General features: G+C 42.1%; 3 protein-coding genes across 4 annotated transcripts; all 3 read right to left on the bottom strand.

Annotated features, from left to right (window-relative positions):
• Positions 1–201: 201 nt before the first annotated feature.
• On the bottom strand, positions 202–13,295 carry LOC101067705 (hexokinase-1). The gene is made up of 21 exons (XM_003969460.3): positions 12,935–13,295; positions 7,340–7,502; positions 6,198–6,346; positions 5,996–6,115; positions 5,771–5,866; positions 5,512–5,611; positions 5,248–5,431; positions 4,940–5,095; positions 4,781–4,868; positions 4,559–4,704; positions 4,232–4,424; positions 4,043–4,154; positions 3,830–3,978; positions 3,451–3,570; positions 3,174–3,269; positions 3,005–3,104; positions 2,734–2,917; positions 2,466–2,621; positions 2,297–2,384; positions 1,854–1,999; positions 202–1,614 (listed from the first exon to the last, which is right to left on the bottom strand). Exons 1-21 carry the CDS (start codon positions 12,995–12,997, stop codon positions 1,467–1,469), a joined length of 2,757 nt encoding a protein of 918 aa, XP_003969509.1. The 5' UTR covers positions 12,998–13,295; the 3' UTR covers positions 202–1,466.
• A 2,142-nt stretch (positions 13,296–15,437) lies between these two features.
• Positions 15,438–22,770, bottom strand: LOC101067477 (putative hexokinase HKDC1). Of its 2 annotated transcripts, XM_011609591.2 has the most exons (21): positions 22,393–22,745; positions 21,552–21,714; positions 21,309–21,466; positions 21,094–21,216; positions 20,921–21,016; positions 20,450–20,549; positions 19,883–20,066; positions 19,647–19,802; positions 19,340–19,573; positions 19,113–19,254; positions 18,879–19,035; positions 18,633–18,781; positions 18,390–18,509; positions 18,169–18,264; positions 17,948–18,047; positions 17,608–17,702; positions 16,879–17,036; positions 16,633–16,788; positions 16,460–16,547; positions 15,918–16,063; positions 15,438–15,788 (listed from the first exon to the last, which is right to left on the bottom strand). In XM_011609591.2, the coding sequence occupies exons 1-21, from the start codon at positions 22,453–22,455 to the stop codon at positions 15,656–15,658; spliced, it is 2,817 nt and encodes a 938-aa protein (XP_011607893.1). In that variant the 5' UTR covers positions 22,456–22,745; the 3' UTR covers positions 15,438–15,655. The 2 variants fall into 2 exon arrangements, with proteins under 2 accessions (XP_011607893.1, XP_029701515.1); XM_029845655.1 differs by lacking the exon at positions 15,438–15,788 and having other exon boundaries at positions 15,924–16,063; positions 16,460–16,525; positions 22,393–22,770.
• Positions 22,771–22,837: 67 nt separating this feature from the next.
• supv3l1 (SUV3-like helicase) lies at positions 22,838–27,810 on the bottom strand. The gene is made up of 15 exons (XM_003969478.3): positions 27,387–27,810; positions 27,201–27,278; positions 26,880–27,102; positions 26,519–26,687; positions 26,262–26,373; positions 25,950–26,027; positions 25,769–25,860; positions 25,494–25,674; positions 25,292–25,385; positions 25,075–25,194; positions 24,882–24,981; positions 24,639–24,719; positions 24,253–24,429; positions 23,890–24,038; positions 22,838–23,779 (listed from the first exon to the last, which is right to left on the bottom strand). The coding sequence occupies exons 1-15, from the start codon at positions 27,655–27,657 to the stop codon at positions 23,377–23,379; spliced, it is 2,328 nt and encodes a 775-aa protein (XP_003969527.1). The 5' UTR covers positions 27,658–27,810; the 3' UTR covers positions 22,838–23,376.
• Positions 27,811–28,000: the final 190 nt, after the last annotated feature.

The raw sequence follows: 28,000 nt of genomic DNA, 5'->3' as shown, positions 1-28,000 counted from the left end.
AGTTATTCATTTTATGTTCAATAAAAGTATTAAAATGTTGTTTGCTGCTGCCTAACAGAAAGGTCAGAGGTCAAGTGTTGAAGAGAATAAGTGGTTGTGTTTCTAGAGAGAGAGAGCAAGTACAGTATGTCAGTAAACTGGGCTGAATCTGGACAGTCTTAACATGGTGGCACAACATCAAAGACAAAGAAACGAGCTAGATCAAGGCAGGTGTGTCTTTATTGATTGGATGATGGATTGACAGTGCTGGATATGTTCCATCAACTCCGTGACTTTGTGATCTGCAGCTGGCTCACTCCCTCTGGGGCTGGGATTGTGTTTATGTGTCCAGAGAGGTGGGGATTTAATTGGTGCAGCAAATATTAACCTAAAGTTCACTTGAAACTGAATGTTTAAGAGGAAGTGGAACAGAAAAATGAGAAGAGCTTCAAATTTCAGCCATCGTAACATTTTTCATATCTGGCCGTTGTTGCACTGGCTCCCATTCCCATGGCTCCATTCTGATTCGTTTAATGGGGATAATGAGGCTGATCAGCATGATGTCAAACTTAAAAGAAACTAGAAAAGAAGAGAAAAAGTTCTGAATGTGTTTAAAGTTTCAGTTTTTAATAAATTATATGAAATCTGCACATAAGACATGCAGATTGGTTCCCCCTGCAGGCAAAGCATGGTCAAAGCCCTTCATGTTTTTTAACACCTTCCCTGGAAAACTATAGGGTGCCTCATTATTGCAACAGTAACACAAGCCATCATTCCCTAAAAAGAAAAATAAATAGCAAAAATTTGGAGAACACATCGTTCTATGGATTTACTCTTTATTTCATTTGTGTCAGAGGTCATCTATGAAGTACTGTCAAAGACCTGCCAGGTATGCATTAAACAGATTACCTACGGGTCTGATACAAATGAAGTAAAAAGTAAATAGACACTATGAATACAGTTGGAATACATTGTCCTATAATTTGGTGACACATCTTTAAAAAAAGAAAATCAAGAAAATAATCATCCCTTTCAGCACATTATACACACAATAAAATCCCTTTGATTTGATCCATGGTCAGTAGCCTACAGCACTTTGTTGACTTTGGTCTGAAAGTTTTTGAATGTCTCTGCATATTTTTGTAGGATTAAGAGGCTTTTAACAATATTTGTAACAAGGTGTGGAGCATTTCTGGGGCAAGGGGACTTGATATCCTATACATTTTCTTTTACAGGACTTGAATGTACAAGCTTAAACTCGCATGAAAGTGGGTCTTGGCATTGTTCAAACAATCAGTCAGATCTAAACTAGACACAGAATCTGACTCTGCTACAACACAGCAGATAAATGTGCCTGTTCGCTCAGTCCTGTAGGTGGGCTACAGTAGCTATGGATTTGTAACTTGGTTTAGTTTTGTGGGGAGAGAGAAACACTGGGTGTGAAGAGGAGGGTGGAGAGGGGCCACGGAGAGAAGAGAGTACATTTTCTATTTATTGTTTAGCTCCTGTCTTAGCCGACAGCCCACAGCTGTGATGAGTGCTGCCCCTTTTCCACTGCCGTCCTCTGACAAGAGAAAGTTGACGTTGCACTGAGGGGCCAGTTCCTTTACTGTCTGGTGCATGATCTTGGAGAAGCTAGAAAGAGGCAAAAATAGTTTGGTGGAAAATTCTTCTCCTCTATCATGAGAAATAATGAAACAAGTGAAATTTTAGACATCGTCGACGCCCCCTTGTGGAAAAACCTTAAAAAGTTTGTTCATTATTTGAGTCTGTAACTTGTTGACCCTGCTCTGTGTGTGGCTCTTTGACTTCTCTGTAATCATTTTCACTGGGGTGAGTGAAGAAACCAGTGACCTCGGAGAGTATCAACTCACTGGGGATGGAGCTTGTAGAGCGTGCCGTCCACCCCCACCGTGATGTTCAGATGGTCCAGTCCACGGTTCTCTCTGATTTTATCGACGACAGCTGCCATTCCTGCGCCGCACAACTGAGCGGCGCGCCGTGACACGGTTCCACACACCTGTATGAGAATAATAAGAACGATTATCATGGTTGCACAAGAGGGACAAGATAAAACTGTATAGTGAGAGTCAGGCTGTGTTTCACTGCCGAAGAGGTGCCTCTGCTGTGAGGCCTATCCTCCATGCAGCAGCATTGTGCAGGTTATGAAGCTGATTCATTCATAAAACAGAAAATTATGAACTCTCCAAGCAACCTTTTTTAATCAGTGCAAATGAAGACTAATAGATTTGTTGGATATATTTTGAGGTTTTCTGCAATCTGGAGTTGTGAACCACTACATTTTACCACAGCTTACCTCTTTGACTATAATACTGTCATCACAGGTGCTGTCTAGCCCCAAGTGTTGCAGGATGGATCTCACCTGCAGCAAAGCCAGCCTGTCACTGGAAGAGGAGTGAGAGGAGGGGACGTGAGGGTCATTGGTGTTCGCCATGGTTTCAGAGAGAATCAGTGTGTGTTTTTACCTCTCTATCTGTGAGAGGAACTTTGTTTCAAAGATGCCTCTAGTTTTGAGTGTTTCAGAAATTTGCCCTCGGAACAAGAATCCTCTCTTGGTCATATCTATCAGGATGTTTCGCACAATTTCACCCAGATACATGCCACTGCACATTTTCTCATATCTATGGAGGATACAAAGGCAGCAAATGAAGGGTTAACACTACAGCAGGTGTTCCTGACATAAAAAAAAACATGGGGCATTTACATGGCTGTCCACGTGTGCAGGGCTCTGACCTTTGTTTGCCTGGATTGAGGGAGAAGTCATCCACCATTCGGTCGTACTCTGTCCTGATGTCATCCAGGCATCCGTTGTCTCCGAAAGCCCCCCACTCCATATTGACACACATCTGTCCCTTTTCTCCATCTATCATCTCAACATTCTTCATCTCCTCCATGTAACAGGCGTTACTCCCGGTGCCTGTAATCGATCAATCACATTTCATCAATGAGGAACAGAAAATCGTATATTTCTCTATAAAAATAAGATGTTAAATGGGGAACTGACCTGCAATCAGCCCGACCTGACAGGTAGGCTCCTCATAGGCACAGGTCATCATGGTTCCCACTGTATCATTCACAATAGCCACCACATCCAGGTCAAATTCCTACAGAGAGATAGAGAAGGTTCTACAGGCTGCCACCTTTCCTTGCTGCTGCTTCTCATCATGTCCTACCTCTCTCCTCTTAATAGCCTCCCTCAGCAGTCCAACCACATCCTCTCCTTCACAGTCTGTAGCCTTGAATCCTTTAGTCCATGTAACAAGGATACCCTGCAAACACAAATGATTTTTCAGACAATTGAAGCATACTGCTGTCATTTGACAAATAAAATTCTATTGTGGGGTTAGAAATGACAAAAATGCAACCAGGAAAAGTAAAACGCTCTTTTTGGAATTCGGATGGTTCAATACAGCAGAGTGAAGCAGGAGGGAGGCAGAGTGGCATTCTTACAGCGTCCAGGCTGGTCTGTTGACAGGGGAAGGAGAAGGTGAATCCCAGAGGAAGACGGGTGTTCTTCATGCCCATGTAGTCGAGGAAGTCGCTGATACACTGCACTATGTGATCAAACAACTAGAAGAGGAAAAGCACAACGTCTGAAACCAAGCAATGCATAAGGTATTTTCACAGAATTAGCTTTCCATAAATGGGATGGTGGATATAATTAAATCCTATTTCCTCTGGCATCCACTGCAGAAAGATTCAAAGTACTTCTGAGGTACTCAGTACAGATCAATTTGGGTTTATTTTCATTGTTGAGCGATCGAACATTAAAAACGTTAAAAAATTAATTAAATGCTACACCATCTCAGTTGCCTTGGTGAAGACTCACCTCCTCTCCTGTGCCCTGCATCACTTCCAGAGGAATAGCATAGATCTTATTGTGCATCTCCACCGTTCTTCTCTTCCCAGAACGAATCTTGACCAAGAGAACTCTGAAGTTGGTTCCTCCTAAATCCAAAGCCAGGAAGTCTCCATTCTCTGGACAACAGAGCAGGTTGGTTGAACAGTGCTCTCTCATGCTGCGTGCGTGCGTGCGAGTCACCTGTGCCATCTGGTGTGCTTTGAACAAAGGTTGGCAGCATTTTGACGGTAGCAATGTCCTGTGTGTTCTTTGAAAGGCCATTTTGTATCTCATTTCTCATTCGGTGCTTCACCTACAGAACAAACATGCAGACTACATCAACCACCGAGCCAATGCTGTTCAACACAAACCCCATCTCACTGTCCTCACCTCCAGCAGCTGTTCTGTCGTTAGCCTAAATTCTGACAGTATTTCCGCAATCTGTCGCGAATGCTCGGCTAGACGGTAAGCCACTGCCGTCACCATGGCAGCACCCTTTCCGCTCCCACTCTCTGACAGGAGGAATCGAACGTCAATATCCGGGACCAAACGACGGACTGTCTTATGGAGGCGACGGGCGTACCTGAAATTTTTTTTTTTTAAAGTTTCATATAAATATAAATTAATCAATTGGTCAGTTGGTTAAAATAATGACAATGGCAGTAAAAGAGATGTACCGCTTTATGTAATGTGCATGTAATCACAGATGTGTCTTACTGTGGGTGCATCTTGTACAGAGATCCATCGATGCCTATGGTGGTCCTCAACCGTGTCATACCTTTGTTCTCCTTTAGTCTGAGCAGAATGCCTGCCAGGACAGCAGCTATCAGGTTGGCAGAGCGGAAAGACACAATGGTGCAAACCTAGAGAAAAGAAACACCTCATTCATATGAAGATTTTAGAGCAGAACCTGCATTAGAACCTTTTTTGAGTACACACATGCTGTACAGCGATGCAGTCTTCAGTTGAAGGCTCCACCCCAAGTCTGGTCAGGATCTCTTTGGCCTTTGACAGCCCCTCCTTACTCCTGAACAACAGGGAAGGTGTCAGGCAAAAAGTGGGTTTGTTTCTGCTCTGTCCGAGAATAGGAAGACTTACTTCTCAATGGCCGAGATGTGTTTGGTCTCAAACTTGCCTCTCGTGAGCAGCTCGGGCGTGATCCTGCCCTCGAACAGCAGGCCCTCTCTGGCCATCTTCACCAGTATGAGACGCACCAACTCGCCCAGATACATCCCACTGACCATCTTCTCAAATCTACGGCGCAGACACAAACACATACACGCAGCTTTGTAGGAAGCACTCCTTATACTACAGCCATGTCTTTAAATAACCTTCAATGTGTAAAACAAAGACACTTTTTCTTCATCTGCATGAATAATGAACACATCCAAGTTGGCCTGGCATACAGCTGCTTGCCGGGGTTGAGAGAGCCTCTGTCGATTTCTCTGTCAAACTCTGTCCTGATGTCCTCCAGTCTGCCATCGTCTCCAAACGCCCCCCACTCGGTGTTCACACACATCCTGCCCTCGTCTCCCTCCACCAGGTCAATGTTTCGCAGCTCTTCCATGTAGCACGCATTTGTGCCCGTGCCTAAACCCAGACAAACACCTGTTTATTTAACTTGTACATGATTGAAACCTTTAATATTTAAATGCATGCTGTCACGTTACCGATGATGATTCCTACTTCACAGCGTTGGTCATCAAATCCACACGTCATCATTGTTCCCACAGTATCATTTACCACTGCCATGATCTCAGCATCATAGTTCTGAATCAGACATGATAACGTTATTAAATTACTACAGTCCTATGTAGATGAAAAATTGTCTTTCTACTAGTTCAAGAACACATATTAGATCAGAGACCATAATTTCACATAGATACACGAGAAAATACATGAGGAATGCGAACAAAAGATGGCGCTCACTCCACGTTTCTTAATAGCTTTGCTGAGCAGCTTGACCACGTCCATTCCCTCCACTCCACTGGCCTTGAAGCGCTTTGTCCAGGTTATCAGGACGCCCTGAACCCAAACAGAAAGATGTGGTTACATGGATTTACATACAGACTCCCAGTACAACCAGTCACATATGCACACTGCACGATAAAGGCAGGAATTTGAGGACCAAGATCATCTGTCAGGATGATTTACCTCATCCAGTTTAGTCTGCTGGCAGGGGAAGGAGAAGGTGAACCCCACAGGAAGCTTCTTGTCTTTGATGTTGTGTTTTTCCATGAAGTCGCCGAGGCACTCTGCCACATGGTCAAACAGCTGGAACAGGAACAAGAAGGCAGAAGGTGTCTCATGTCCACCTCTACAGGATTTGTCTATCTGGATTTCGGCGTCCACCTACTTTTGTCCCGGTGCCATGAATGATGTCCTCTGGCGTGTCATAAATTTGACTCTCCATCTGGACGGTCTGTTTCTTCTCGTGGCTCACTTTAACACGGAGGATCCTGAAGTTGCTGCCTCCCAAATCCAGAGCGATAAAATCTCCCTTTTCTAAGTGAGGAAATGGTAGAGCGAGAGATGTCAGCATATCCTTTCTTCTAGCTTAGTGAAATAAAATATGCAGAGCATGAAATTAAGTCCCAATACTCCAGTTCAACAGCCTGTCCAGCTTCAGCTATCCTGAGAAGCCAACACTGACCTCAAGGTCAGCTTCAGTAGCACATGTCAGAACAAAAGATGTAAAAATATCTAAATAAAACTGTCAGCTTGCTGCAGGGAGTGTGATGGGCTGTAGCCCATCTGTAGCCCACTGCAGGCATCCCAGAGCCAGTATAACAGGCAGAGGAATTAATTTAGGTTTTCTAAGATGCTTCACTTTTTAACCTCATTATCTTGATATTGTGATCGACCCACCTCACACACAGACACGACTTAGACATGACTCTGCTGACCAGAATTCAACATAATACTCCAAAAGGCAGCAACCATTACCAGGAGGATGATTATTCATATATTTCAGTTAGACTGTAGATACTGTGCCATTTTAAGCTTCGGTATTAGGTTGAATTTAAATCAAACATAATGAAAGAATAAAAGTATAAATACATACTGGACAGCTTCTGTATAAAAATAAGGATACTTTGTACAAGATAAATGGTGGTGTGTGTTTGATATTGTGCTTGTACTTCAGTACCAAAATTTGCATTGTACTAGCAAGGTGGACATTTTGGCTGGTGCTCACAAATTCAAAGACATGTGTGTGTATTTGTGTGTGATGAGCAAAAGAAACTTTCCATCTGATGTACAGGTTAGATCACATTTAACTGAGCAAACTGACATAGCCAAATTCCCCTGTTGCTATGGATACTTGTATGAGTTGATTCTGTAAAACATACAGCCCAGAAAAAAGTTTCTAATTTTGGAGCCAGGGTCTAGTTACAGCATACACCAGAGATGAGATGATAGCAATCTGTGCAGCACTTTTTTGTTGTACGTAAGCTTTATCATAGGCAGGCTAGTAACCATGGTAACAAACGCACCAACCTGAACCATCGGGGATTGAACGCACAAAGGTGGGCAGCATCTTCAGGGCAGCAGTTGGGTTTGTGTCTCGACCCAGTCCTTTTACCATTTCCCTCCGAAACTGATGCATGATGTCCAGTAACGTTTCATCAGAGAAGCGCATGGAGTACAAGTACTTATCAATCTGGAAAATAGAGCGGTGAGTCGTTAATATGTCAACCAGTCATGAGCATTTGAGTCTTTATTTCTGTGTAAGGATGTCATTAAACACATTTCCTGTAATGTAATTTGGCCCCATTTTGAATTAGCATTAGCATCACTGCCATCACCAAAATCTTTCTCAGGCGACACATTTTTGAGTTATCATAAACTTCTTATCAATCCACATGGGCTGGACCCTGAATGTTCAGGACATATCAATAAATTTGCTTAAGCACGCTTGTCCTAATTGAAGTGGTTTAATAATTATCTTTTTTAACGGAGCCTTTAGCTGGGTGACCAGTTGGTTTGTCTGAAAAGCATGACTCTAGGACGGGATTAGAGAGAACACAGTGACTCAACTTCCAGTAACAAATTAGCATCCTTATACTGTGGCCACATGTGAGTCTTTGTTTCTGTGTAAGAACATTATACAGGTTTCCTGTGAAGGAATGTTACAATAGCATATTTGTGAATTAAAATTAGCATTACTGGAATCACCAAGGTCTTTCACAGGCAACACATATTTTGTCACTCACAAGTCTAAGCTCCAGTCAAGCTTTTGAGTCAGAACTAAATAAAATGCTAAATAAAATGCTCCTGGTTGATCCCTTATCCTTTGCACATACAAATGTGAATTTCCCAAACATTTGTCTTGAACTGATTTGACCGCATGTCTCTTTGTAGTTTTAAAATATTCTTTATAAGGTTTCAGTTACCTTGAGCCTCCCACTGGAGAACAAATACTACAATTCTACATGATGAAACCACACATTCAAAAAGGGATTACAAATAATTCTTGAAAATCTTCTGTTAATACGACAAACAGGAGGTCAGCCTCTACTACATTGTTAATTATTTCATATAATTAGTTCAGCATTACTTCATTTTAAATATGATCACTGATGCAATTCTCTGCTTGTATTGGATGTTACTAAGCCAGACAGTGTTGAAAGAACTGTCACATGACATATTGATGTACCTTTAATCTGACCTAAAACATTTAGGTCATGAATGTTCATGACTCAAAAGATTTCACCCATATTTGAGTCATTTATATGAAGTGGACGTCTTATCAGACATGGGCTGGGTACTGAATGTTCCGCACAAATCAATAAACTTGCATAAGAACACTTGTAGTAATGTAGAAGGTTTGTAAGTATCTTTTCCAAGGAGCAGTTAGCTGGGTGGCCAGTCTTTTTAGCTGACCAGGGTAGGATTAGACTCAACACTATGGCTAAAAGTCCTGCAGCTGGGAAGAAATTTGCATCACTATACTGTGACCACATGTGAGACTTTGTTTCTGTTTAAGAATGTGATTATACAGGTTTCCTATAAAGAAATGTTGCAATTGGCCAGTTGTGAATTAGCATTAGCTGCCATCACCAAAATCTTTTTCTGGCCACACATTCTCCAGTCTGGGCTATAGTCAAGTCTGAGTAACAACTAAATAATTCATCCATCATCCTTTTCATGTACAAATGTGATATTTCCCAAACATTTGGGTTTGAAATTATTTGACCGCATATCTCTCTGTAATCCCGAATTTTTCTTTTCAAGACTTCAGTGACCTCGGACCTCCCACTTGATGTCAAAAATACATCTCTCAAACATTCCTGAACCATCAGTCAGGGCAGAACAAAAGGGGGCACAGTGATTTTTCATTTCTGACTTCCTGACCTTTAGTAAAGGTTGATGAGAATCCCGACAAACTCAACCTGAGAGTGAACTGGTTCTGTGCTGTCTACCAGTACATAAAGGCCAGTGGTTGCAGTATCAGTTTGATAAAGGTGGTGCAGCCATACAAGGACGATAGCACTGTATACATTTTGCTTAAGATAAGGCAGAGCTACGAACTATTGTCTACTGGCTGATATAAACGCAGCTCAGACTGTTCAGAATAAGCTGGTGTGTAAACTGTTGCAGCGCAGACAAAGCTGTGTGTGAGCAGGATGTTAAATAATCCGGCTGAAACACACTATTGCATCATTCAGTGGCGGCCACACCTATGGTGCCTTCATGGAGTCACTTGAGTTGAGTTCTGAGCTGACAAGTATCTGGGGTCAGAAATCCCCTTCGTTGAATCGTTTTTCACAGAGTATTATTACAGTTCAGCTGCTCATGGCATCTCTGATGGCCGGCGGTGCATCGTAAAAGCAGAGTGTCACTGTCAGCTGTCTGTCAGACTCATTACTAGATTATTTTCAGTCTGTTTCACAATAATGGCTAGAGGGTTATCTGAGTTGTAAATCAAATATTTAGGCCAGTTCGCTGTCATGCTAACGTTCGATGTTAAAACACATGCTTGTGTTTACAGACTTCTTAGAGGTCATTTATAGTCAGACATTTGACTGGAATGTTCAAACTTCCTGGTTCTTGGTGGCAAATTATATTTTTCTAGCTGATGTTCAGCGTCACAGGTCAGTGTCAGCGTGGGTCTGCACAGGAAGGATATGACGGTGTGTTTATTTGTGAGGTGAGTTTAAGGGGCTGCCCACAAATGCACAGATGCTTCAGAAGGTGGGGGTCTCATCCATGAGCACAACACTGCAGGTGCTACGCTCCTTATATTCTGTCGAAACTTGGAGCCCACCTCAGGAAAGAAAGCTCAGGATAGTATATAGTTTTGTCTGGAGTCCACTGAGTCAGTTTGCTGTGCAAAAGTGTGTATATGTATAGATTTATAATACTGTACTATGGGTATAAGTCATAATATAGGGAAATGATCTGCTGGGTAGAGCTCTGTGCTCTCCAAGTGCTTTTTCCTAGTTTGTTTGTTGTTTAGCAAAATAAGTCAAACGGTTATGAACCAATTTTCAGGAAATATTTGGCAAATGTTGACATTAGGACAATAGATGAATACATATTGTTGATCTTCCAGATTCCTGAGGGATTTTAGACTTCGATCTTCCAAAAATGAGGGGATTTGATCATAAAGCAACCCACTATGTTATGTAACTTTGTATTACTAATGCCTATATATACTAAACTTTGGGGGTGACACACAAAATGTAGGGAAATGACCCGCTTGGCAGAGGTCTGTGGTCTCCAAATGCTTTTTTTCTATTTTTAGTAATGTCGTAAACACCCATGCTGGAGCACAAATACTACACATTCTACCGGCTGCAACCACAAACTCAAACAAGGATTACAGGTAATTCTTGAAAATCTTCTATTAATATGACCAAGAAGAGGTCAGCATCTACTACATTGTTGAACATTTCACATAATTAGTGGAACCTCATTTCATTTTAAATATGATCGCTTATGCAATTGGATGCTTGTTTTGTTACCCAGCCGGCCATCAGCAGGAGGGTCCCCCTACATGAGCCTGGTCCTGCTCAAGGTTTCTTCCTGTTAAAGGGGACTTTTTCCTTGCCACTGTTGCTTGTTGGGGGTCAGGCCCTGGGATTCTGGAAAGCGCCTTGAAACAATTTTGATTGTAAAAGACGCTATATAAATAAAGATTGATTTGATTTGATGGAACTGTCACATGACATGATGTACCTTTAACCTGACAATGCTTTTCACACATGCTAATGACGTTAAAAAAATTCACCTATATTTTAGTCGTGATTATGAAGTGGACGTCTTATCAGTCCATACAGGTGGGGCGCTGAATGTCCAGCACGTATTATACTAGCTGAGTGACAAGTCTGTTTAGCTGAGCATCATGGCTCCAGGACAGGATTGGACATAGTTCCCACTGCTGGTGAGAAATTAGCATCACTATACTGTGCCCCCCCCCCACCCCACACACACACACACACACACAAAGCAGCTTTATTAGGAGTGTACCATCTAAGTTCATGCTGCAGGAGGGCAGTAGAGAAGATTCTGTGGACAGAACTGAAGAGTGATTATTGCACTTCGTAAAAAATAAACTCCCTTTATCTATTGTGTTTGTTTTCACCCCAAACATTCCAGAGCACAAAGTGAAGCATGATCACCTGCCCAGAGACGTCTCTATTTTGTACGCATGCGTCGCTAAAGGCTGTGTTTTACCCTCAACACACCTCTGACATAAATTCCGTCTCCCTCTTTGACTTACAGGAAGAGTGTGCTTACTTTTCCTCTTCCCTCCCCTCCCCTCCGCTCTCTTCTGATACTATTCTTCCCCTCGAGGATGGCCTGTTCTCCTCGTCACCACGAGGTGATTCGAGGAAACACTGAAACCCGACTCCTTTGTGTGTACGCAGTAATGATGTGTGCGCACCACCTCTCCATGCGGAAAAAACCTGTCCTTTAGGCTGGCCTCTCCTGCACCTTCCCTACACACACACACAAACACACACAAACACACCAAAACACTGCTGCAGATGCTCACGTATAAGTACAGTCAAGGACGCTGCAGAGGATTGAGTAGAGACAGCAACCAGCTGATCAAGGCCCAGACAAAACCTTTCATTTTAAAGCTTCACATACTCCTGGCACGGTGTGTGACTCCATGTACGTACGTGTGCGTGTTGTGTGTAAGCCTTGTTTGTCACCTATGATCACATGGTTCAAAGCTGGCCTATTTTAGGGAGGCAGTGAGAGGAAGAGATGTGTTGTATTGCATCTTTTGTGGTGATGGCTGTCTGTTAACACAACATGTCCTGACTTTGACGCGACCCTCCTTTAGCCACACATGTAGCATCTAATGTGAAAATAAAGCCAAAAAAGAGTTACAGCTCCAGAAATATGAGCCCTCTGACATAATCACGATGTGAACCTTAAAGGGATCCTTACAGAAATCAAAAGTACATGTGGGAACATGTCAGAAAGTGTAAGATATTTCTGCTAGCCAATTCTGGTACAAGGTATTTTAAGATCAGGAATTTTTCCTGGTGACTGAATACAGACAGACACACATGCCCGAGGCTTAGAGGCAACAAAGAGTGTCTCAGTGAGTTTTTACAACGAAAACGGACGACTTCAATGCTGAGTCATTATGAGAACTTCCACTTCATTCACCTTTAATTTTTCTACAGAACACTCTAAAAGTCCTGCAAGAATAATCTCTAAGTAGGAAAAGGTTCAAACTTTGCTTGGCTCATTCTGTTGTGTTGTGAAATTTCAGTGCTACCTTCACAGCCTTTAACTTCCGGTTGCTTTAAAATGTCTCGTAAATGACGTCACAGTCCACATCACACATGTGTCATGTCTACACACGCCTCAGTGATGTTTGTCACGTCTCACTGAGTGTGCAAAAGATTATCAATATAGCAATTCCAGAGGGAATCCCAGAATCTACAGAATTTGTGAAACTTGTTTGAATAATTTCTTATAGGTCTGTGGTCCTGTCATGTTTCAGTCTTAAAGATGTCAAGAAACTCTATGATCTCTACAAGCACTCCTTCAAATCCAACCCCCTGCTTCCTTCTTTACTGTAGTCCATTCTGTTCATGCCAATATCGCGGTACAGAAACCACTTACCTTTTTGACCTGGTCATCTTTGAGTTCGGTGAAGTAATAAGCTAGTAGCTGTGCAGCAATCATCCTGAGCCCTCTTCCTCTGTCTCACACAAAACTCCCGCTCTCTACCTCACAGTCAGCTGGAGGAACAAGTTATCTAAAACTAAAGCAGTTTAAATAAGAAAGATCAAACTCTACTTAGTCCACTCAATCTGCTGCATTCCACAGTAACAAGACAGAAATCTTGAGTCCAATCTGGTTGCGGTTTAAAATAGAGCTTGCTCTGTGCCTAAGACTGTACCGGCTCTTCTGTGCCTTAGCATGTGAGTGGATCCAGGAAGCATGGGTGAGACAGCAAGTTCAGCTGCAAGAGGCACAGACAGGCAGCGAGAGAGAGGAAGGTTGGGAGGGTCCCAACCAGAGTCCCGCCCACTCTGGTAGAGCTCACACCTTGATTGGTGAGAGAGGCAGCTGGGGACACGCCCTCCTTGCAGGGATTGGCTGATTGGGAGGCAAATGCAGTGATGGAGTACGCAGAAAGAGGAAGAGAAGGGCTGCACAAAGAGGATGAGGTATGAGGTGAGATATTTTCTAATGGCTCTCTGATCTGGCCCAGGGCTAAATGGCTACAGAAGGTTCCACTAAAATTACATCTTTCTTGTGAAGTTGTTTTATGCGTCACACCAGCCAGGCCTTTTCCCTTGATCATAGAATGTCTGTTTATGTCTTCCTAAGCTTGATAAAGCTCTTTTTTGTAGATATTGAATTATATTGTGCTCTTAATAAAGGTAATACTTCATTCAGCTTCATTTATATAGTATCTGTTACAATAAATATTGTCTCTAGACAAAACCCAGAGCCAAACATGCAACAGTAGAAAAAAGAGAACACAAAGAAACCTTGTGCAGTTATTGCTACTTGTCCAACTTGTTGCTATGTCTTAATAATTCAGTTACCTTCAGTGATTCTCCATTTCCAAGCAGAAGTGGAATCCTCTGTCTGTTGCCAAGGTTACAGTTTGTGGGAAGTTCAATTGTTTGCAAAAAGCAAAGTGACTGTGTCAAAGGACAAAACATCAGATGGCCACAGCTTCCCTTCATGGACCTGAAGATGTGAGCCCTGCCTGTGTGTGCTGGTGTGAAAGCTTCTATTGTTGCTGCAGACCCACATAGAAACACTTGAGTGGGACAAAAATGTGAATTTGGAGAATTTTTCTAAAAATGAACAAAACCAAGATGAAACATAATGCATATGGAAAACAGTTGTGTGTGAATATGTATCTTCAAAGTGGTTTCACTGGAAGGCTACTCGGTCACTGCTAGGACAGCGTGGGATTAATCTCTGTGTGTGTGTGTGTGTGTGTGTGTGCGTGTGTGTGTGTGTGTGTGTGTGTGTGTGTGCGACATGGCCCTCAGGTGGCACCGTTCGAACATGCTAATCCCTGTCAGATTAACCCCTGTTGTACTCCAATTAGCAAAGATCCTTTCTATAAACACTTCCTTCCTCCCTTCCTTACTTCTCTACTATATTTGCCCTTTTAATATCTTTTTTTTAACTTGGTGCACTCTGCTGCTGTCCACCTGCCCTAATCTTCAACATATCATAATCTGTCATGAATGGATTAGCATTAATCCACTGATCATTGCACAGCTGTCCCTGCAAGCAGTATTGTCAAATCAGCAGTTAGAAATTATGGCGCAAACAACCACGTTAAAAATCTCATCACTAGTTTCACAGATCAAAACATTGAAACATTAAAACTTTGCAATCTGTGTTTTGCTTGTGTCTTACTTCAGCAGGTTGCGTGCAGACAAAGTCACCGGAGAAATGGGCAGTGATCCAGCAAGACAGATAAGGCAGGCAGGCAGGCAGGCAGGCAGACAGGCGGACGGACGGACGGACGGACGGACGGACGGACGGACGGACGGATGGACGGGCGGGCAGGCAGGCAGGCAGACAGACAGACAGACAGACAGACAGAGGATCACAAGGACATTCAGACCAAAACAACAGAGCACTTTTACTGCTGAGAAAATGTGGTCAGCAGCATTCCAATCCTCCTCCTGCCCTTCATCAATACCAAGCCACACCGAGCGTACGCACACACACACACACACACACACATACCCCACAAGCTCTTTCTCTCGTTATTGTTATAACAAATTAAAATGGAAATTTAAAATAACTGTGATCTCTTTATCTGCTACAGGTAAATTTAGTTTAACTTTATTTATACAGCTTCTGTTACAGTCAAAATTGTTTGCAGGGGCGCCAAAGAAATGTGGTGCTATCAGCTTCACCAGATATGATGGAGTTTCACCTTTGAGAAATTACTGATGAACCGAAGGAGCCAATGGAGACAAGCCAGCACAGGAGAAACATATTCTCTCTTCAGTTTCTGTCAAAACTCCAGCTGCATGAGTTTAACTCATCTAGAGGAGCCTCCAAGACTCATTTGGACATCCTCATAAAACTCAATGGCACTAAATAAGCGTAAAATGACTCAACAACATCACAATGGAAATTTGGTGGGACCAATATTTAATATCTAGTAGTTTATCTGAACTTTCAGATCATTACATGACAGGTACAACAAAAAAAACTGAAGAATAGAAGCGAGCGCTCACAACACAGTTAGCAAACCCATCACCGCCGAAATCCTTGGGATGAAAAATTACTCGATAGTGTTTATGGTCAATTTATTGGCAAAAATGTATGTGGAAAAATGAAAGCAAATGATATTCAGACAGGCTTTTGTTTGGCCACTGCTGTGATGAGGGCAGCCCCTTTGCCACTGCCTTCCTCTGATGGCAGGAAGGTGACATTACAATGGGGAGCCAAACTTCTGACAGTCTCTTCCAGAACCCGGGAGAAACTAGAATGAAGATGATAATATTTTTTATGGTCTGCTGTATGGTCTAAAGAAATAAACTAAAATGTAAGGGGCAAAGAATGTGTTATTAGTTTTTTGCAGGAAGGAAGGATGCTAATGAAAAGAACTCACTGTGGATGCAGCTTGTAGAGGGCCCCGTCCACCCCCACAGTGATTTTCAGATGATCCAATCTTCGGTTTTCTCGGATTTTATCGACCACGGCCGCCATCCCTGCGCCGCACAGCTGAGCGGCACGGCGTGACACAGCTCCACAAACCTGTTGAACAATGAAAATGCCTTATCATTATTGCAACACAGAAAACTGTTAAAACATATCATTCCTCAGAGTTAAGACTAGGATTTCCTCAGAGCAGCATTTCAACATTTAGCACTTTTAAACCTTCTGTGACATGAAAACTGTTGCATTAAAGATGGGGATTTGATTAAATTGTGTTTTTTAGCAATCATCTTCAGTAGATGTCTTGAGTTGATGAAGTATTTATAAAATATCTTTAAGCCAATTTGGGGGGGGAAACATCCTGAGGGGACTGCAATTGTAACGCAGAAATGAATATGATATTAAATTATATTAATTTAAGTCATATTAAATCAAGTCTAAACCTTATTTGGAAGCATTTTTTCCTTTGATCTTCATCCGTGTTTCTGTCCCTACCTCTTTGACAATGATGCTGTCATCGCAAGTCCCCTTTAGTCCCAGCTGCTGCAGAATCGACCTGACCTGCAATAGAGCCACACGATCGCTAGAGGGAGACAACACCAACCCATTCCATTAACGCCTTGCTTCAAAGTGAACTGAATATTTCCGGTAAACGCCTTTATTCTCACCTCTCAATCTGGGACAGATATTTTGTTTCAAATATCCCAGTTGTTTTTAATGTTTCAGTAACGCGACCTCTGAACAGAAGGCCTCCACTGGTTAAGTCCAACAAAACCTGACGAACAATTTCTCCCAAATACATGCCGCTGGTCAGCTTTTCAAAGCTATAAACTCAAAAAGATTTGTTAAGGATCAAGGAAGACTAAGCCTGCCACACACGTGTGTGAAGGGGGAGTACATTGTGAGTTTCTTACCTTTGTTTGCCAGGGTTTACTGACATTCGGTTCACCTCAGCATCATACGGGGTGATGATGTCCTCCAGGGAGCCATCATCACCCAGACCGCCCCACTCTGTGTTTATGCACATCTTTGTGATCTCCTCGTCCCTACTGTCATCTTCATTTTTATCATCCTTTCATGAGGAAAAAAAGTAAAGACATGAATACAACAATAAAAAAGAAAAAATATTTTACTATATACAGTGATCCCTCGCTATATCGCGTTTCATCTTTCACGGCTTCGCTGCTTCACGGATTTTTTTGCGAGTCGTTCATTGCAGTTCTCAAATATAATCGAAGGTGGCATATCCGTTTATAAAAATCTTCTTGCTCAGAAAAAGAAAGAGCGCCAACAACTACCCATAACAATGTTCTTCTCTCGGAGAAAGACTCCTGCGCCTTCAGTAGAAACCGACGCTCCAGCGGAGCGGAGTCAGGACGAAGAGGCACAGCTGGGACTGAAATACGCGAGTGACAATGTTTCCAACCTTGTATTACTATATTAAAATTATTGTTTTAAACAAATTTTGGGCTTTAAAACAGGTTTTGATTTTTGGTTTCATTCTATAGTTTAGTATTGCATTGTAAAATAATAAAAAAAAATAAAGCTGACTACTTCACGGATTTCACTTTTCGCGTGTTATTTTTGGAACGCAACTCCCGCGATAAACGAGGGATCACTGTATTACTATATTAGACCTTGACCTTATTTTCCTCGTCTCTTTCCTTGTTTTCAGTGAAGTTTTTTGTCTTTTCAATGTTTTTCACTTCTTCCATGTAACAAACATTTGTGCCAGTTCCTGTGAAATATAATCACACATTTGATCAGTGTGTTACCCAAAAAAACTCCTTCGATAGTAGGAAAGCAGCCAAATTAAGCTGAGTTCAGAGGAAAGAGGTAAACTGCAATAATTGAAACTGCATTTAAGAGCACAATAATATGTTTTTCTGTGACCGCCATATGAAAAGGACTTGACGTACGCATAAAACTAAACAACAAACTACAACAAACATTAATAAAGTAAAGGATTTAAAGGTGATGTACCTGCAATGAGTCCAATTTCACATTGAGGGTCTTCGTATGCACAGCTCATCATGGTCCCAACTGTGTCATTAACTACTGCAACAATGTCCAAGTCAAACTCCTACACACACATGCAGGCAGAGAGAGAGAGAGAAAAGAGAGAGCGAGAGAGAGAGAGGAGACGATGTCAATGGTATTTTGTAAATAAAACAATAAAAGATTAATCCTGCATGTTTACTCACATTTCTTCTCTTGATTGCTTCTTTCAGCATTTCTACAACATCGTGCCCTTCACAGTCTGTGGCCTTGTAGCCCTTGGTCCAGCTCACCAAAGTTCCCTATTAAACATAAACAGGTCGAAAGGTTATGGCAGACAGTTTGTTTTGGTGCAGATGTCTTCTTTTGTGATGTGATGTCTGTTTCTCTAACAAGATTATTCTGAAGCTCTAGAGTCTAGACTTACAGTGTCAAGAGCAGTCTGTTCACAGGGAAAAGAGAAGGTGAAGCCTGCAGGAAGATGAGCATTCTTCATCCCCATGTAGTCCAGAAAGTCACTAACACACTGAGCTATATGATCAAACAACTGTAGATACACAGAAAAAAAAAAAAAAACATGTCATGTCATTCTTCCCAATGATAATAATAAATAATAAAAACAACATCATTGGACTTTATATCATAGTCTTCAACTATGACCAGATCTTACCTCTTCTCCAGTTCCCTGCATTATTTCCAGAGGTATGGTGTAGATCTTATGGTTCACTCTTGTGTTCTGTTGCAGACCTCTTTTGAAGTTTACCAGTAAGGCTCTAAAGTTTGTCCCTCCCAGATCCAAGGCGAGGTATTTTCCACGTTCTGGAAAAACATAGAAAATTGTGCTGCTTTAGGATTGTCAATTCAGGATTGGAAATTTAATTTACCCTCTTCTCAGGTATCATATTTATCTTCTGACCTGTGCCGTCAGGTGTGCGGTACACAAATGAAGGCAGCATCTTCACGGCAGATGGGCCTTTATTCCTCAAGCCTGCCTCCAGCCCTGCCCTCATCCTTGACTTGACCAGCATCAGCTGCTCGTGGGTCAGTTTGAAAGGGGCAAGTGTCTCATCCACCTGAAAGACACCAAACAAATCAGGTAAGACCCAGGAAGGAACATATAAGGAGCACTCTTGTGATGGCTGCATCCCACCTGCTGCCTTCGTACGGCCAGGCGCTGAGCGACTGCAGTCACCAGGGCGGCTCCTTTGCTGCTGCCGCAGTCTGAGAGGACAAATCTGACATGACATTCAGGTAGCAGACGGCGCACAACCTTATGGAGACGTTTCGGATACCTGTAATAAAGTGTTAATTGTAGCAGTGACATAAAAAACATGCCAATTTCCATTGTGTTTCAATCTGGTTTCCAAAGCAACCTACTGTGGATGTGTTTTATACACAGTTCCATCCACACCTACGGTAATCCTCATTGTCCTGAAACTACGGTTTTTCCTAATTCGACTCAAGATAGCGGCCAGACAGGCAGCCACCAGATTGGAGGACCTGAAGGACACTATAGTGCTGACATGTTGAACAGCAATACAGTCTTCTGGAGACGGCATCAAACTGAGCCCTGTGAGGATCTTTTGGGTGTTCTTCAGTCCGTTTTTGTATCTGAAATTGGAGTAAAACATCAGTTACATGGGGACGGTGATCCACACACACACAGAAAGACAGACAGACTTACTCTTCCATGGCTGCTACGTGCGCAGTGGTTATTGCGCCTTTAGTCCTCAGGACATCTGACACATGTCCATCAAAGAGCAGTCCTAGCTTGGCCATCTTTAATAAGACCAGCCTCACTAACTCCCCCAGATACATCCCGCTGACCATCTTCTCAAAGCTTCAGAAGTGAAACCAAATTATAGAACAAGTTTTAATATATGTTCTTTGACCCGTGTCCAGTGTCATTAGAAAAATTACATTTGTTTTCCAGGGTTATTGGAGGCTGCGTCGATGTCCCTGTCAAACTCAGTGAGGTAATCTTTCAGCACGCCGTCGTCTCCAAAGCCTCCCCACTCGGTGTTTATGCACATCCTGCCCTCATCTCCCTCCACCAGGTCAATGTGACGGAGTTCCTCCATGTAGCATGCGTTGGTGCCCGTACCTACATACACAAACCAGTTAGGATTCATGATGTGCCTTTAAAGGTGCAGCTCATCCCTAAATAAGGATTTAATTCTGAGTTTTGCAATGTTTTTGCCTTATTAAGAATATACCTGAACTAAGTGACACAATCAGCATGGTTTTCTTGTTCTGGGTTTGTTTGTTTTTCTTTCTTTCTTTTATTTTTTTTTAATGAAGAAGAAGTATTATATTACATTCTCTTGATGCAGCTCCTTTCAGCTCAAGAGTGAAAGTAGTCCCTTAATTAAACTACTCTATCAATAAAAACAGAAATATCTCTACAAACAGATAAAATTCTAGTCTCGGATAGAAGTAAAAAGATTTCTTCCGCACTGGGTCTCATTTTAAAATGCAGCGTCTCACCAACAATGAGTCCAACCTCACAGTACTGATCATCGAAGCCACAGGTCATCATGGTTGCGACAGTGTCGTTGACCATGGCCAGCACCTCTACATCCATGTCCTGCATGATGGACCACATTATCAGCAACAAAATATGTGTCCCACCTTCTTAACCGCTTTATCCCTTTTGCGCTTTATCCCTTTTCATCGCAGGGCCCTATGTGAGCATTTATGGGTTTGGTACCTTGCTCAAGGGTACCGTGTTAGTGCTCTGAAGGTGTTCTGGCACTTTGCCCTAACATCAGAACACCTTCCATGTTTTTCTGCACTGGGGTTTGAACAGAGAACCCTTTGCTTCTCAGCCCAGCCCCCCATCAGACTGAGCTCAAATTATTTGTTGTGAATAATATTTAATTAATTTAATAAGCTTTTAGTTTATCAATGCATGTTCAGAAAAAACCTTCAGATTATGAGAGAGGCTAAATGTTGTACCCCATTTCTGTCAATAGCCTCTCTGAGGGTCTGGACCACATCTTTATCCCGAAGGCCCCGAACCTGGTAGTTCTTACTCCAGTGTATCAATGAGCCCTGCGAAGGAATTAAGACGATTACAAAGGAAATGTACTTTTGTAAGAAAATCGGAAGGATGGATGAAGAGTTATAACCTTATTCAAGGCTGTATGTTCACAGGGGAAAGAAAAAGTGAAGGCCAGAGGATGCTTCTTCTCCAAACTGATTTTCTTCTGAGTCAGGAAATCATTCAGAGACTCTGCCACATGGTCAAACAGCTAAAGGATGGAAAAAGAAAGACACGTGAGAAGGAGGTGAGAAATGAGCGACTCCAGCATACTGACAAGTGATCATGCTCTCTCCTCCCCACCTCTGTTCCTCTTCCAGTGAGTAGCTCCTCAGGTATCGGGTAGGTTTTCTCCTCCATCTCCACTCCTCCTCTCCTGATTCCCATCCCCTCCCTCACTTTCACCTGAAGAACTTTAAACTTTGATCCACCAAGGTCCAAGGCCAGGAACTGTCCTTTTTCTGCAGGAGGAAATGAGAATCAGATACATTTTATGTATATTTATATCGCTGCATTGATCATTTCCCATGTAAAAATGAGAGAAACCTGATCCATCGGGGGTTGAACGGACGTGCGTGGGTAGCATCTTCACCGAAGCAGCTGCGTTGCTGTCTGATGAAAGTCCCTTCTTCATTTCAGCCTGGAAACGAGCCGAGATGTCGTTCAACTGGTCGTCGTGGAGACGCATGGCATAAAGGAACCTGTCCACCTTTGGGAAAGTAAGAGGTAAAGGTATTTTATCATATGTTCAAAAGTCATGACACAAGGCTGGGAAAAAACTTAACAGAGCAGAAATATGGGTTGAACTTCAGAAAAAGGTTTATAAATCCGTCTGACACCTAATCTCATCATTCTGAACACGCTCAGTTACCGCTGATGTGACAAATTCCCTGTGGCCATTCCTCAGGCATTAATAAGCATTAATATTTTGACACAGGGAGTGCCAGTGTTTTTCCTAGATTGGCGCAGTGACAATGTTAATCATCAGCTCAGGAAAAAGACACAGTAGTAAGTTCAGTAAGTTCTGATTTGAGCACCTTGTACTCCTGTCATAAACGTCTTCATAGTTCTGACTTATCTGTGGAGTCGAACAAAGGTTATAGAGCGTCTGCACAAGCCTCAGGTGACCTGCAGGGTAAAGCAGTCCTGAAGCGTAACTCCTAATTTAAATAGTTGACAGTTTTATTTAAAAACCATTGAAGCAGGGTAGCATCCAATTTAAACCTATGAACGCAAAAAGATTGTTCGATGTTTTTTGAATTAATTGTGCTTTTTTGATAAATCACGTTCACTATCAGCATTGAGTTTAATACAGCCATTAACAAACTATATTCCTGACCATAGACCTTTTAAATCCATCACTTGAAATCAGTTTAGCGTGGTTTACCTTCTTGGTGGGGTCCTCCTTGAGTTTGGAGAAGTAGAATGAAATCAGGTGAATGGCCAACATTTTGTCAGATATCTTCCAGCTGGTCAGACTCCGTCAGCGCCAACTCAGGCATTGATGGAAAACATGAAGAGTTGGTACACATTAAAACCATTCATGCTGCTGCCTCGTCCTCCTGCTCGCTCTGACAGTCTGAGTCAACTGATCTCCCTCCCTTAACTTAATAATTAACCAACCAATCTTTTTCTCCCATCAGGCCTCCCTCAGGGACATCTTCAACACCCCAAGATGAGTTTGCTTAATTATTTTGGAATCTTCATATGCAGAGCAAAACATTAATGAAATGACTTGAAAAAACAAAAACAAAACAGATACTATTTGTCTGCAATCATCACTTTTAGAAATGAATAAATGATGCAACACAAAGACACCAATAAAAACAAAGACAGATAAAACTGCAGTTTTATTCAAAAAGGTTACTACATTAAATGAGAAAAAAAAAATCTTTGTGTAGTTCAATTGAACATTATAAGAAAATCACCTGCCCTACCTTCATACTGAGCGCACACAGTGCACGTCAAGTGTTTGATTCTCACAGTGATACTCTACGGGGAAGTATTGTGGTGGTTGATAACACAGCGGTTGTTCATGAAAGGACCCAAATCTTACTGGGATTGAGCACAAATGGACCCCGACAGCAGCAGAACCATCAGATCTGTCAGATGCTCCAGCGTTGACATCTGAGCGACCATCACCTTTGCAGTGTTAAAATGAGCGACTTACAGAACAACCTTGGTAATGGTCCAATGTCGTGATCCTACAGGTTTGTTTTGTGGTTTTTAGAGGGTTTCACATCGTCAACTTGAGTGTTCTGAACCTGTACAAATCGCATTTAACTGCTGCTGATTTATATCATGTATGTAACCATTTGTTGTTATAAATTGTGATATGAAAATTCCCACTGTGGGTTTACAAATCCCATTTTCATTTTTTATTCCTTCCTTTCCCTTTGTTAGTTCTGTGATGATCTGTACCAAGCGCATGATTCTCGAAATTCTGCACCTTAGCCCACTCCTGCTGCAGCTGCCTGAGCAGATCCGGAGTGAGCAGCCCGTCTTTCACGAGTCGATCAGACAGGGAGTTTTCCGTCGAGTCTCTGATACTTTTTTGTCCCCTCTGACCTTTACTGCTGGGCAACTGAGGACTGGCTGATATTCCACTGAGGACTCGCCTGCTTCCTCGCATCTGCAGTGTCTCGGCCATGGCCGGTTCAGTGGCTCGGATCAGGCGGGTGATACTGCGGACCCCCTGCTGGATGACTTTATCCAGTTCCTGCTGGATCTCTCGAACCATGGCAGTGTCGGGGAACATGTCCATGAAGCGGTAGCTACAGACATGACAGTCAGGAGGAAGATTAATGAACTGTGAAGGGCAGAACTCCATGAATGAAACTAAAATTAATTTGACAGCATGGAAGAGAAACAGTGGACTTATTACCTTAACCAGAGGTAAAGATCTAACACATCATGAACAGCTTCCAAATGAACCAGATCTTTTATGTTTTTGGGTGCTGCCAGGGGCCAGTTGACATGGCGACAGACCCAGTCAAATGTCAGGGGTTCGTCACGACTGAACTGACGGGCAAACTGCAAGGAGGAGACACAAAGTCAGGACAATTCTGAAAGATGAGCAAAATTCCAAACAAGCAGTTTGAGACTTAACCCTGAGTATTCCTGCTGATTTGTTTTTTTGTTTTTTTTACATTACACTGGAATAACACAATAAACTTCTAGATTTGCACCTGAAGTGATAATTAACTGCATTACCGGTATTTCAATTTCTAGAGCATTTCAGGCTTACCTTTAGGAATGATGTGCAAACAAAGGGTTGCTTCTTGTTGATTGGAGCGGTACAGAAAACATAACGGGATCTCAGGTTGAGAGGGATGTGCTGAATCATGTCAGCCAGAAACTTGAAGTCATCAATGTTGCAGACAAAATAAAGGCCATCCACCTGAGAAAGGCTAACAAATATGTCCTGTAGGATGTAGGGAGACAGATGGTGATACAACCCTGGACTTCACCAACTTTTCATTGTAATCATTTTTTTTTATCATTCATTGTAATCATTTTCAATTTAAATGTATTCATTTACTCTAAATGCTGTTTAATGTTTTACATTTAACTGCTCAAAAACTGTTGCTATCATGCCACAGAATAAATTGACATTTAGTTACCGGTACTTACAACAAGGTTCGACAGCGTAGCATCAGGAAGGTGATATGCAAACATCTCTATCTGCTCTGCTGTAGGGTGTAGGCCTGCACTCTGAATGATAAAAAATACCCGTGTTACAAAGCCTGATGTTGGGAGAAGTCTGCATTAAATGAACAAAGGGAAATGGAGGTTAAGATTCTTTTGCAACTTTTAAATACTGAGCTAACAGAGACCCACAACCTAAGAATTTAAAACACAGGAGTGAATGTTCACCTCTATGGGGTCAACAGAATGGCTGAGTATTTCCTTCAGGACAGGCAGATCATCTCTGTATAGCGTGGTCACTTCTCCCTCTTTAAACTTGGAAGAGAACCTGCACATTATGATAGGGGAGGACAGTGAAAACCCTAATCAGAATCTTTGGCCCTCTCTGAACAGAAAACGTACCAATAGCACTGAGACTGACCTTCCAGCTCGACCAGCTATCTGCAGGGCTTGTGATGTGCTGATCGTCTCCATGTGTTTCTCCCCCTTCTCATTAATATTTGGTTTTACCAGACTGTTAAAAATAATACGTTTAATACTCCTGTAGAGAGACGGAGGAAGAAGAAAACACTGTCAATAGACTGGTGAACTTTAATCCTTTTGTTTTATTTTTTACAGGTGTGTGTGCAAGCACCTACAGATTAAGACCCATTCCAATAGCATCGGTGGCAACCATGATCTTACAGGGGTCATTAGGGTCATTGAACTTTTTGGCTTGTGACAGTTTGGTACCTGTAAATCACAAAATTTCTATCATCTGTAAGCCAGGTTTGAAGGATATTTTGTTTCATTATCTATACTAGTTCTCATAATTGATTAGCTCCTTCACATTGAACCCACCTGGAGGTAAACTGCCATAAATGACAGCACACTCAAGTCCTCTGATTTCAATCTGCCTACTAATGGAGTAGATGTCATTTTTACTAAAACACACGATGCAGTCGCCTGGTCTGAGTTTGTCTAATGACTCCACAGCCTGGTCCAAGACAGTGAATGGAGTTAGTCGCTTATAGGTGTGGACCTAAAGAAGAGACAAAACCAGAAAAAAGAAACGGCGAATAAATAACAGCAGCAAAGCACTTGTCAACCTACCTCACAAGGTGCCCCAGCCTCACCTCCACCTCCTCTCCAGTGGTGTACATTAGCTCTCTGACAAAATCTACAGCAGCACTTTCACCACACACGTGGATTTCCTCAGCACACAAACCTAGGTGGAAACAAACGCAGACACATTAGTTGATTTTTTTGTTCATATTACCAGTACTTAAAAAAAAAAGTTCTGCGTGTGTCACAAACCGAGCAGTGCTCTTGTCCAGGCCCAGCCTCTGGAGGGATCTCTGATCATTTGAATTTCGTCAATAACTGCCACCTCATCTACAAAAAGACAAGAAAATGTTTCCAATTTAAATTTGGGGAAGAGAAACTCTGAAGAAGAAATTTGCAAGTAGAGGTTAAATGTTCTTTCTATTATGCCAAGTAGAGTTTAAATGTTCTTTTCTATTTTGCCAAAAATGCCTATGTGGAAACACGTACATTGATGCAGTCTGATTAAGGTTTTTGCTACAATCCACATAAACAGAAATAAGCTCACAGGTTTTCATTACTTACAAGGTGTGGTGACGCTGCACATCTCTATGGTGCAGGCCACATGAGCAGCTGCCTGGCCCTCTGGTTCCATGAAGATCCTCTCCTCTCCAGTAACCAAGTCACACATCACCCCCTGCAACGAATAAAACATTGACCCTGTTTCCAAATGCATTCCTTCATGTTAAAACACATCAACCAGTCTACAAATGTATCTCTCGATTCAGGTGGGGGAAAAAAAATCCTGAACTGAGGTTGAGGGTGGAGATCTAAACACATACAGCAGTGTTGCTTTTCTCAAAGATCTCATGGGCCAGTAACTTCAGGGGGCCACAGTAGACTCCAGACTTAGCAGCCAGGTAGCGCTGGATGGCTTGGTACGTTTTACCACTGTTTGTTGGACCTGCATGGAAAATCACCTTCCGCTGAATGGCACGTGCCTCTGGGTACCTGATGAATGAAAACCAAAACATACACGCACACCACTGTCTTTTACATAAATAAGAATTTCACTCGCAACATATATTACATCACATTAATCTGGTTGTGTAACTGTGCGGCCCTGTTTTTTTAAAATACAGTCATTCATGCAGATAATTAACTACAACATGAACTTTAGTTTCTCTGTAAAAGAAACCATACCAGTATGCTGGCAGTCTGAGGTCTGAGATCTTTCTTAGGTCATCCAGACAGTCCAGCATAGGAAAGATTTGCTTGGCATGACGCATAAAGTATGGGTAGATATCATCTATGTGACCAGCTCCACAGCAGATGTCATTGATGATGATGTGTAGGTCAGCAGGCAGATATGTCATTTCCAGGACATATTTCCTGAAGCTAATGAAGGCCTGATGGAACAAGCGAGCTATAAACATACAGAAAAAAGGAAAGATTTCGTTTCTGCCTTTTTTGTTCCCTCTGACATACATTTCCAAGATTATACAGGAGATGTAAATTCCTCACCATCTAAACCATGTTCTGATGCCAGCTTCTGCATCTCCTTCCTCTTATAAAACCGGTTCAACGCTTTTAGCACTTCACCTACATCATTAGCACCAGAAAGTTATGTTATGACCAAAATAATATGTCAGGTTTAACATTTAGCATAGCTAAAACATTAAAATAAATCGCACGTGTTAATCTACTCACTTTTATCAAGCGGCTTGCTCAGCTCGGATCCCACATTCCCGTCTACGGGAGAATCGGGCTTTAAGGACACGGGTACAAAAAGGGAGGTGTCCGGGGGTTTTGGAGGTGAACTATTAGATGAAGCGTTTCTCCAGAAGGCATTATAGTGTTGTTTGTGTACGGACACAGATCCAGGAGACACATGACAACTTCCAGCGCTTGTGCGTGCTGCTCGAGCGCTAATGTGGTGCTGAAGCCGCGAAAATAAGTGAATACACCGATTTAGTGACATCGTTGATATACTACTGACAAAAGAAGCCCCTAAGCTCGTTTGTGCTCCATGTTGTTAAGTAACATTTGGATAATAAAAAGAATCCACACTCCACACGCAGAGGACGGTCACCACCTCTTCCTGATACGCAACGTGGGACAGAACCAATCAGTGTAGCTGGCCGCAAATATGCCTGTGTCGCTTGTAACAATAAATTGATTTGTTCCCAATATTTTAAAAGTGTTTCTTTAAAGAAAAAATAGTTATACATAAACAATTTCTTAGAGTTTTGGTTCAATTTTAGTATTATGACTTAATGTTCAAATACACAAAATTATAAACAGGCAAGAACATGGTTTCTATA

This window comes from Takifugu rubripes, chromosome 13 (genome assembly GCF_901000725.2).
Source record: "Takifugu rubripes chromosome 13, fTakRub1.2, whole genome shotgun sequence".
In the NCBI taxonomy this organism is placed as follows: Eukaryota; Metazoa; Chordata; class Actinopteri; order Tetraodontiformes; family Tetraodontidae; genus Takifugu; species Takifugu rubripes.
The sequence above is the reverse complement of the archived record's forward strand: the minus strand, read 5'-3'. Positions and strand labels throughout refer to the sequence as shown.

What these genes read in the sequence shown, in the direction of transcription:
- LOC101067477 (XM_011609591.2), bottom strand. Translation starts at nt 22,455, where the DNA reads ATGTTGGCCATTCACCTGATTTCATTCTACTTCTCCAAACTCAAGGAG. An exon ending in AACATACAGCCTTGAATAAG is followed by an intron (nt 21,017 to 21,093) that starts GTTATAACTCTT and finishes ATTCCTTCGCAG; the next exon opens with GGCTCATTGATACACTGGAG. An exon ending in AGGCTATTGACAGAAATGGG is followed by an intron (nt 20,550 to 20,920) that starts GTACAACATTTA and finishes TCCATCATGCAG; the next exon opens with GACATGGATGTAGAGGTGCT.
- supv3l1 (XM_003969478.3), bottom strand. Translation starts at nt 27,657, where the DNA reads ATGTCACTAAATCGGTGTATTCACTTATTTTCGCGGCTTCAGCACCAC. An exon ending in TTATGGCAGTTTACCTCCAG is followed by an intron (nt 25,386 to 25,493) that starts GTGGGTTCAATG and finishes TGTGATTTACAG; the next exon opens with GTACCAAACTGTCACAAGCC. An exon ending in ATTGGAATGGGTCTTAATCT is followed by an intron (nt 25,195 to 25,291) that starts GTAGGTGCTTGC and finishes GTCTCTCTACAG; the next exon opens with GAGTATTAAACGTATTATTT.
- LOC101067705 (XM_003969460.3), bottom strand. Translation starts at nt 12,997, where the DNA reads ATGATTGCTGCACAGCTACTAGCTTATTACTTCACCGAACTCAAAGAT. An exon ending in AAGCACACCAGATGGCACAG is followed by an intron (nt 3,979 to 4,042) that starts GTGACTCGCACG and finishes TCTGTTGTCCAG; the next exon opens with AGAATGGAGACTTCCTGGCT. An exon ending in TTCCTCTCACAGATAGAGAG is followed by an intron (nt 2,385 to 2,465) that starts GTAAAAACACAC and finishes CTCCTCTTCCAG; the next exon opens with TGACAGGCTGGCTTTGCTGC.